Genomic DNA, 9,928 nt, shown 5'->3' with positions numbered 1-9,928 from the left:
TGTCCCTCCCCGTGCCGGGGTGTCCCCGGGGGGGCAGCAGGTGGGACGGGGGGCTTGGGGGTCACTGCTCTGCTCCCCCCAGATGGCGAGAGGCCGGGGGAGGTGGCGGATGGTGGCCGGAGGGCGGTGGCAGCAGCGAGGAGGAGCAAAGCCCAGGAGTCCAGCGAGGAGGAGCCGACGGTAACGGCAGAGCTGGGGAGGGGGCTGGGGAGGGGGCTGGGCCACGTTCCCACCCATGGCCAACGAGAGCAGGGTGCTCCAGGCCTTGTCTGGATGAGTAGACCCAAGGATGGAGAGGGCACCTCTCTGGTTCTGCTCAACAGCCCTCAGGGTGCACGAAAAACCCCACTGGCTCTTCTTGGGGTGCTGGGGAAAACAAAAAAGCAAACAACCCCAAAAGTAACCCATTGAAACTTCTGGGTGGCTCCCAAGAAGGTGGAGACTCCCTTTTCACGAGGAGTCACGTGGAAAAGGTGAGGGGTGATGGGTGCAAGCTGATCCTGAGGACAATCTGATCAGACACCAGAAAAAAAAATTACTCCCTGAGAGAGTAGTTGGACACTGCAACAATTTCCCCAGGGAAGGGGTGGGTTCCTCAACCCTGGACACTTCTAAGACTCAGCTGGACAGGGTGCTGGGCCATTGCATCTAAGCCACATTCCCACCTAAAAGGTTGGACCAGATGATCCTTGAGGTCGCTCCAACCCGACATTCTGTGATTCCAGTGTTCACCTTGTGCCTTGTCCCCTCTGTTGGAGTGGGGAGGATGATGGGCAGGGTGGGCTCCAAGGGGCCTAGCACTTCCTTACCAGCCATCACCTTTATGGCAGGCTGGGGGCAGGGGGGTGCTGCCCTGATCCCTCTGGATTACAAGACACAAACAATCAGATTAAGCTAATCCCTGTGACAGGAGGGGGGGGGTGGAGAAGCATCCTGCCCCCTCTGCCCACGGGTGGGTGTAGAGATGTCTTTGCTCTTTTGGAGATGGAGCCCAAAATGCTCTGTTTCCAGTGGCCCATCAGGGCAAATATTTTGGCCGAACAGAAAACTCACTGTTTTGGAGAAGTTTCCTTCCTTGGCAGAGGAAGGGGAATGAGTTTAGTTGGAACATTTTGAAGCTGCTCCCTGGGACACCTTGCCAATATTTCTCTGCCTTCTCCTGCCCCTTGTTCCTTTGCCCTTGGAAAGCTTTCACCTCAGTCTGGAAAGGCTTGGCATCCCAAAGGAGACGTGTAGATCTAGAGAGAACTCCCCCACCTCCCATCTCCCCTCCTTCCTCTGCAGACTGACGGGCAGGACTTGGACAGCTGGTTTTCCAGAAGCCAACAGCCCAACCGAGCAACCACCCACCCCAAACTCAACCTGACCAGGCAGGCTTTGCCCTGGAATGAGCAGGTAGGTGGGCAGGGAGCAGCAAAGGGGGTGTTGGTGGAGGAAAAGGTCCCTGGAGGACACCCAGCCTCTCGCAGGGGAGCCCACATGTCCCTGCAGTGAGCCAGGTGCCAGAGCCATGTCCAGCTGTCCTCCCTCCTGCTCTCTATCACCCTTCTTAGAGGCTCTGCCTGGTCCTGGGGTCAACATGGTGCCCATAAGGATGAGCTCCTTGCAGCAGCCCCAACTCGGTCTGTGCAGGTGTGCAAGGGGACATCTTCCTGATTGTCTTCTCTGGACTGGTCCAGACAACATCCCTTGCTCACGTGTGCTTGGGAGCCAAAGGAGCAGCAGCAGGAGGTTTATCTCCTGGGGGTTGGCATCCTGGGCTGGTGCAAGGGTAGGAGCTCAGCCCTTCCTCACTGTCACTGCAGAAGACCCAGGGTCAGGCAGGTGACATCCCTAGGGCTTGACATCCGTGTCTCAGCCTGTCCTAATGCTGTCCTGGTGGGGTACGTGAGGAGGACATCCTGCTCACCTCCCTCTCTTGTCCCCAGTACAAAGGGAAGGCCAACCTGCATGTCTTTGAAGACTGGTGTGGAGGAGCTGTGAGGCACCTGAGGAAGAACCTCCATTTTCCACTCTTTCCCCCCGTGAGTCCCAGGTCTGGTGGTGGTGGGTTGGCTTGTCCCTCTCTGGGTGCTGCTGGATCTCCACTGCCCACGGGCCTGGTCTTCAAGACCTTCTCTTAAAGGTTTCTAGGTTTGTTTCAGGGCAGGTAATTCCCAGCAGAGCAAGGGTGGAGGGAGAGGAGGGTGGTGATGGGACCTCCCTGCCCGCTCTGGTGCTAGGGGCACAGGACCCTGGGATGGCAGTGGTTGGTGAAGCTGCTGCAAGGCATCAGGCTGGGCATGTTGGTGGCTTCAGCCTGGTCTCTCCTCCACAGACCCGCACCACGGTGAAGAAGTTGGCTGTGTCCCCCAGGTGGAAGAACTATGGGCTCAGGATTTTTGGCTACATCCACCCCTTCAAAGATGGTGAGTGGTGGAGCTTGGCCTCTTCTCCTCCTGCAGCAACATGGAGAAGTGGCCTCCTTCCCCCCTGGGCCACATGAGGACAGAAAGGCTCTTGGGGACCGTCCCTAGAGCCCTGGCTCCTAGGCAGGGGGGTCTTTCTGGAGAAAAGACCCTTTTCCCTGGCTGCTTCAGAAAGAGGTGAAGCCCCCATCCCATCAGGACAGAGCCACGACATGGGGTCTGGGGTCACCCCACCACCTCCATCCATCCACCCACCCCTCCCAGCAAGGCATGGGAGCTCAGCCCATGCCACCAGCACCACGGGGTCCCTCTGCCACCACCTTCTTCTCTGCCCTCCCCAGGGGATTTCCAGTTCTCGGTGGCATCGGACGACAACTCCGAGTTCTGGCTCAGCTCCGACGACAGCCCCTCCAACTCCCGCCTGGCGGCCTCCGTGGGCAAGGTGAGGCCCCTCCTGCTCCCCCCGCAGCCTCTGCCCCCTCGGGGTGCCCCCAGGGGCTGGTGGCCACCCCCAGAGCCCTCCAGGCAGCCTCAGTGCTCTGCTAAGGATGGTGCAGCCCCCGGGGGCTCTCCCACCCCAGGGGGAGGGTCCGTGCAGGGCTGGGCCAGGGGCAGCTCCCTGGCTTCTTGGCCCCCTTGGGAAATGCCAGGGGCTTTCAGCCTGGTCCCATCTCTGCCCCCGTCCAGGCCTGCTTGGGCTTCTGAAGGACCATCTGCCCCTTGGTCCCCTTGTAGCAAACAAAGACCAGCTGAAGTCCCAGAGCAGGGGATTTAATATTTACTCCTGGATTTTCTTGGCATTAACTCCTGTAACTGGAAACCCCGTGGCCCATCCTCATACCCATGTGTCTTTGGGACCTTAGTGTTTGCTGGTGACAAGTTCTGAGTGCCACCAGTGCAGGCCCTGGGACAGAGTTGCTGGGATGTCCTCCCACCTTTCTGCAACATGGCCTGGAGCCTGAGGAAGGTGGAGAAGATGCTCATGGCCTGGTGGGATTTGGGGCTCGTGCCCCCTTGGCCTGTGGTGTCCCCGGGGCTCTCACAGGCTCCTTCTCCCTCCTCCCAGCTGGGCACTGAGTGGACGGCGCCAGGAGAGTTCACCAAGTTCAGCTCACAGGTCTCCAAGCCTCTACGGTGAGTGTGTCCTGGCTCCTGCTGCCCATCCTGGCTGGATGGAGCTGGATCTTTGCACTGACTCCGAGCGGTTCCTCCTCTCTGAGAGGACACCCCAGCCATGGTGTCTCCCTGAGGGACACGTGGGGTCTGGGCTGCACCCGAGCTTCACCAACCCTTCCCCCAGACCCATGGCTTGAAAGTGCTGGGGGCTGCAGCCACCTCTGCAGGTGGTGAGGTGGGGATGGGGGATCCCCTGATCTCCTGGAGCTTCTTGCCACTGGGATGGGGGAGCAGATACCACATTGTGCTGCTGTCTCCTTGCCCCAGGAAGGTTTAGCCACACGGGAGCAAGACAGAGGGTTTCCTGAGATGGCCTCTCTAGCAGAGGAGCAGCCATCTCGCAGGAGGTGGGAGCACTCAGCTTGGTGCTGGTTCCCTCACCAGCTTCTCCCCCTCCCGTGTAGCCTCATGTCCTCCAGGCGCTACTACTTCGAGCTGCTCCACAAACAAGACGACAGAGGTTCAGACCACGTGGAAGTTGGTGTGAGTAAAGGCTCCCATGTGCTCCTTCCCAGGCTTGTCCTGCCCAGAGCTGGTGTCAGGGCTCTTCCTGGTGTGTGTTAAAAGACCTAACCCTGCAGCAGAACCAGCTTCCCCTCCTGTGGCTGCTGGTGACTCTGTCTGCAGAAGGGACAGGTCACTGTCGCTCTGAGGGAGCTGGGGCTTGGCTCCCCCTCTCCCTGGGCTGCTCCAGGGATGCCTGGCATGGGCTGCGTTTCTCTGTCCTCATCCCACCCTCTCCTGCCTATGACCTTTTGGGAGCTGAAGTCTCCTGTGCTCCTGCCCTGCTGCTGTGCTCCTGCCATGGATGCCAACAGTCCCATCCCTTCTTCTCCTTGGCTTTCTGCAGGAGGGACTGGCAGGGGGGAAGCTCCCCGAGGGCTTCTTCTCAGAGGAGCTGGTGGCCAGGGGTGAGGAGAGCCCAGACCGTGGCTGCTCAGAGCCCACCACGCTGGCTCCTGTCCTGGGCTCTGGGGTGGGAGGGGTGGCCAAGCTGGTGGGTCCCTTTTTTTTCTTCCCCCTCTGCTCTTTGAGATCCCAGGAGTTTCAAATCTGAACTTGCCTGCCTTGGCTGCACGGCCCTGGCGAAGCCTGGAGCGTGTGTGTGGGGAGCTGGGGCTGCTGCTGGGAGGGGAAGATGTTGGCTCGTTAGCAAAGGTTTCCTTTCTCCCAGCAGCCATTAATCAGCCGAGCCCAGCTCTGCCAGGAGCCTGACACCCCCTCCCCTCCCCGCTCCCTCTCCCCATCCAGATAAGATCTGCCTCCCTGCTGTGAAAAACAAACAGAGGGGGGAGAGGTGTTTTTGCTGGAGGGAGGGAAGCCTTTCAGATGTTTAGAAAGAAACAACAACAACAACAGCAAAGCAGGACCCTAATGCATCTCTCCCCGGGGGCGTGAGGGGCCTGTCAGGACAAAGGCTCAGGACGAGCTTTTCAAGTGCGGGAGTTAAATCGGTGCAGGCAGCTCTGAAGACCCTCTTAAGGCAACACAAAACCCCTTTGCTGTTCATGGAGACCCCCTAAGGCAGTGCCCACCCTCCGATGCTCACGGAGGACAGGGAATGACCCATCCCGGGAGGCAGCAGCTGCATCCTGACCCTCTGCTGCCCCCCCCTCACTTCCCATCTCCTTTTCATTTGTTCCTAGTGGCGCGTTTTTCTCCCCAGCTTGAAGTTCGAAGTAATTGACTCTTCCTACATCTCCCTGTACACAGGTAAGGCCGTGCCCAGCGCCAGAGGGGGCTGCACCTCTTGGTGCAGGGGGGGAGAGGTGGCACCAGAGCCCAGGGTAGAAACCAGCTCCTGGGAAACCAGATCTCAGCCTCTCAAACCTACCAGAGCTTCTGCTGGGTGTCAGGAAGGAGGCAAAGGGCTGCTGTGGGCAGGGGTGATGCTGGAAGCGTGCTGTGACTTTGCTAAAAATGGGATGTGGAGGTGACTCCCCATGGAAAGGCAGCTCTGCTGGTGCCCCAGCCCCATCCCTGCAGGGGAGCAGGGGAACTGGCTCCTGGCCCTGAGTTACGAGGAGCTGTCATGTGAGCAGGGATGGATGGCTCAAGCTTTAATTAAATCTATAGATCTTCTGCTTCCTGCCCCTTTCCCTGGCAGCAGGAAAGGAGCTGATAGATGGGGGCTGCCCTGGTATTCAGGGGGCTGCAGGGCTGGTCATCAAACATGCCCTGGAAGGGGTCGATGGAGCAGGAGGGGACAGGCAGGGATGGATGGGGAGAGCAGGGCTGGAGGGGTATGGCTGGTATTGACATGTGAGATGTGCAGATTCACTTCTCCCCACTACTGTCCATCAGGGCTGGCTCTTCCCTCCTCCCTTTCCCACTTCCCAGCTCCTCCAGAGCCCAGGAGCCTCCCAGGGCGAAGCCACATCCCTGGTGGGAGCCCATCCCCATGGCGGGGGGGCACCCGCAGTGTCCTCCTCCCCTCCCTCCACTGGGGCCTGTGGGGAGCCCTTCCCTGTGGCAAGTGGGAAGATTTGGGGCTTGGGAAAGGGGATCCTCTGCCCTCCAGGACCTACCTGCTTCCGTGCAGCCCCACAGCAGGCAGAGCTGCCTGGGAAGGGCTCGGGGCAGGCAGCTCCAGAGGCCAAGGTGACCGGAGCAAGGTGACCTCCCTCAGGGAGGTTCTGGGGGCTGGTTGATGGCCAAGGACAACATGCCACCCTCATCCATGAGCAGGAGGCACAACCAGCTCATGTTGCATTGACCTGCACCCCCACGGGGTAGAACATTCTGGTTGAATTCCCATGTCCTTGGGAGTTAAAGTCCCAGAGTGTTCCCACCCCTTCTCTTTGGTGAGAGCTGCTGTAACCAGAGCCAGGGCTGCCCAGCTGGGATCAGTTGTACCCTCATCCCCTCGGTGCTCATTAGTTGATGGCACTAATAATTAGGCTGATGAGCCACAGGGTCTGGAGGGCTTGCCGTTGTGGGTTTGCCCTCCTGCAAACACAGCAGCTTCCCTTGTCCCCCTGGGAGCAGGAGGAACCCACAATCCCCTGAGCCCGGAGGGTGGGAGGGGTGGGGAGGTTGGAAATTGCCACCCTGGAGGATGCTCCTGGGACGGTGTTCCATCCATGAGTGCTGGTGGGGTCCAGCCCCTGTCCCTGCCTTCTCCAGACGAATCCTCCCTGAAGATGAACCACGTGGAGCACATCCCACAGACCTTGGCCAGCCACAGAGGGAGCTACCTCTGGGAGGCTCAGCGAGATGAGCATGGGGCTGACATGCTGAAGTCTGACCCCAGGGACACCTTCTTCCTCAGTAAGTGGCTGGGACCAGACCCTCGCACATCTCCATGGGGTTCTGGGGGAGAAAGAGGGTAGGACCTGGCTGCCACAGCCACCCAGAACCTCCCTCCTGCCCATCTCCTGGGGGGAGGCACGTCTGTTGGGGTCCGTAGGGGGGCAAGTGGGGATGGTTTGGGCTACAGACTGTCGGGTGAGTTGAGCTACAGGGGTGGTGGGGCACGGCTCAGGGCTGAGCCACAGCTGCTCCTCCTCCTCCTCAGCCCCTGCCATCGAGGCCTCACGAGTGGAGAACGTGCTGGTGCCCTGTGCCTACAGCCCCACCTACGTGGTGAAGGACTTCCCCATCGCCCGCTACCAGGGCCTGCAGTTTGTAAGTGTCTCCCTGCAGTGGGGACGGGGCAGAGCACTTTGCCCCTGCCCTGGGGCAGAGGTGTGTCCCCCCGGTTAAAATTCAGCAGAAAAATATCCCTCGCTGGAGGGTCAGGCCTCAGCTTCCCCATCTTGACCTGGAGGGCTTTGGGTTAAAAGCCCTGTGGGGGTGTGAGATGCTGGGGGTCACCTTGCTGTTGGGGGGGCCATGCTGGTGGCCTGGGGGTCCCTGGCTCTTGTCCCTGCTGGCCCCACGTCCCCCTGTGAGCCCGTGCTGAGCCGGGGTGAGGGCAGCGTGGCCATCTCCCCAGGTCTACCTCTCTTTCGTGTACCCCAACGACTTCACACGCCTCACTCACATGGAGACAGAGAACAAGTGCTTCTACAGGGAGTCCCCCCTCTACCTGGAGAAGTAAGTTTTGGGGGGCTGGTATCTGGGGGGGAAGGACAGGGCTCATGTTGACAGGGTGCTCAAAGAGCTGGAGAAATGGTGCTGTGATGATGCAGCCTCTGCTGTGTCCCCAGGAGGGGATACCTCCTGGCTCCTTCCCCATCTCTGGGGCACGTAGCAGCCTGAGCCCTGGCAGTGCTCCTGGGTTTTGGGAATCCCAGCTCCCTGGAGAGCCGGGCTGTGCCTGCCCTGCAGCTGGGGATGTTCCTCACATGTGTGAGAGCACATCCCTTCACCTGTGCACCCCACCCTCACCTTGAGGACCTCACTTGTCCTCTCCCTCTCCCAGGTTTGGGTTTTATAAGTACATGAAGATGGATGAGGAGGAGGAGGATCCGCGCCAACGCGCCTTTCTGTTCCTCAGCCCAGACAGTGAGTCACCCCTGGCAGCTTTGGGCATCTCTTGGCAGACTGGCAGGGGGCTGAGCCCTTGGTGTCCCCACCCATCTTCCAGCTGGAAACCCTTCCCCCTTGTCCTATCCCTCCCTGCCCTTGTCCCAAGTCCCTCCCCAGCTTTCCTGGAGCCCCTTCAGGCCCTGGAAGGTGCTCTAAGGTCTCCCTGGAGCCTTCTCTTCTCCAGGCTGAACAGCCCAGCTCTCCCAGCCTGGCTCCAGAGCAGAGCTGCTCCAGCCCTTCCATCGTCTCCTTGTCTGGGGGCAGCATGATGACCTTCGGGGTATTTACCTCTGGCTTTACTCCCTAGATTTCCTAGAGGATGAGGATGAGGAGGAGGAAGGAGTGGACAGCCCTGAGCCCACAGACCCACCTCCCGCAGCCAAGGAGAAGAGCTTTGGGCCAGTACCTGGAGCCAAAGGGAAAGGGACCCGGCCGGTCACCGGGGGTTATGGAGATGACCTGGACTACTACAGCTTTGGCCGCAGGCAGGGCCGGGTAGGGGCTGAGTCCAGCACGCCTGGGCAGCTGGGCAGATGGGGCACGTCCCTCCAGGCCAGCACCAGCCCAGGAGCCATCCCCAGGGACCCGCGGGGTCTCCTGCTGTGGAGCGGGTCCGTGGGCGGGTGCTCAGTTGGTTACCCCAGGGTCCCAGAGAGGGTGAGGAGGATGAACTGGGGCTGCTGGCATCTACAAAGCGTGCTGGGGCTCTGAGCCTTCAACCCCGCCTCTCTGTCCCCGTCTTTGGTGACAAAGCCAAAACGCCGGGTGCCAGCAAGCCTGCCATGCCTAAGGAGGACAAAAAGCCCCCCAAAGCCCAGGAGAAGGTCTACGTGACCAGGCTGCAGCCGGGTAAACGCAAAGCCCCGGCCCAGGAGCCGGTCTTCCCTGGCATCTTCCTGTACCCAAAGCCACTCAAGAGAGTCCACCTTCGCTCCAGGACCCCCCAGAAACATCCCCCCTCCTCCAGCAAGCTCCATGCCATCCCTGGCCGCCGGACCCCCTGGCTCTTGAGCAACATCTCCAAGGAGAGGAGCCCTGCCCGGCACAAGGGTACCCGTGCGGGTGGCAGGAGGTGGGAAGGGCCGTCCCAGCTGGGAACTGAGCGGCGGGCACTGCCCGGCCTCCTGGCCCTGGGGACCGAAGGGCTGTTCCTCAGGGACACCCATGAGGACACGACTCGTGCCCCGGGCAGGACAGTGGCCACCACCAATTACAGCTCCTCCGAGGCGACACGGGTGACATCCTTTCTGAAGATGTCAGAAACGACGACGTCCCAACAGGAGGAGGGAAAGGGCCAGGAGGAAGAGGAGGAGGAGGAGGAAGAGGTGTCGGACTACAGCTACGAGGCCGGGGAGCTGCAGCAGAGCTGGCTCGAGGACTCCATCAACTGGCAGAGGACGTTCAGCGTCAGCTCGGTGGACTTCGAGCTCCTGCGCTCCGACTGGAACGACCTGCGCTGCAACGTGTCGGGCAACCTGCAGCTGAGCGAGGGCGAGGTGGTGGACGTGGTGGCACAGTACATGGAGAAGCTCAACGAGAAGAACGGAGGGTAGGGAGGGAGGGGGAGGCTTGGGGAAGTGCCTTTGCCCCACCTGGGGAGCTGGGTGGTGGGTTCAGGCCAACCTCCGGAGGAAGGGGAGCTGTGGGGAGCAGAGCTTGTGGTGGTGGAGCTTTGAAGTGCTTCTCCTTTCCCTGTAGCATCTACACCCTCCTGAGGATCATCAACGTGGAGAAGCGCCGGGACACGGCGCGGGGGAACCGCTACCTGCTGGAGCTGGAGCTGGCGGAGCGGGGCCGGCGCACCGTGCGGCTCTCCCAGTACGTCTACGTCCTCCTGCACCAGGGCAAGCAGGACGACAGTGCCGAGGCCA

At 60.7% G+C, this 9,928-nt stretch overlaps 1 protein-coding gene across 1 annotated transcript in view; it reads left to right on the top strand.

Moving 5' to 3' along the window:
* Positions 1-9,928, top strand: part of B4GALNT4 (beta-1,4-N-acetyl-galactosaminyl transferase 4) — a 16,736-nt gene that overhangs the window by 993 nt on the left and 5,815 nt on the right. The window contains exons 2-17 of the mRNA XM_010001478.1: positions 83-180; positions 1,285-1,395; positions 1,929-2,024; positions 2,318-2,408; positions 2,750-2,850; positions 3,475-3,542; positions 3,989-4,067; positions 5,231-5,297; positions 6,711-6,854; positions 7,102-7,211; positions 7,522-7,622; positions 7,951-8,033; positions 8,365-8,552; positions 8,702-9,292; positions 9,452-9,606; positions 9,756-9,916. Of these exons, the coding sequence (XP_009999780.1) occupies positions 83-180; positions 1,285-1,395; positions 1,929-2,024; positions 2,318-2,408; positions 2,750-2,850; positions 3,475-3,542; positions 3,989-4,067; positions 5,231-5,297; positions 6,711-6,854; positions 7,102-7,211; positions 7,522-7,622; positions 7,951-8,033; positions 8,365-8,552; positions 8,702-9,292; positions 9,452-9,606; positions 9,756-9,916 (2,244 nt within the window). The remainder of the gene's footprint in view (positions 1-82; positions 181-1,284; positions 1,396-1,928; positions 2,025-2,317; positions 2,409-2,749; positions 2,851-3,474; positions 3,543-3,988; positions 4,068-5,230; positions 5,298-6,710; positions 6,855-7,101; positions 7,212-7,521; positions 7,623-7,950; positions 8,034-8,364; positions 8,553-8,701; positions 9,293-9,451; positions 9,607-9,755; positions 9,917-9,928) is intronic.

Source organism: Chaetura pelagica, unplaced genomic scaffold, assembly GCF_000747805.2.
Source record: "Chaetura pelagica isolate M959 unplaced genomic scaffold, ChaPel_1.0 scaffold587, whole genome shotgun sequence".
NCBI lineage: Eukaryota > Metazoa > Chordata > Aves > Apodiformes > Apodidae > Chaetura > Chaetura pelagica.
Note: the sequence above shows the minus strand (reverse complement) of the source record. Positions and strands in the feature narration are given on the sequence as shown.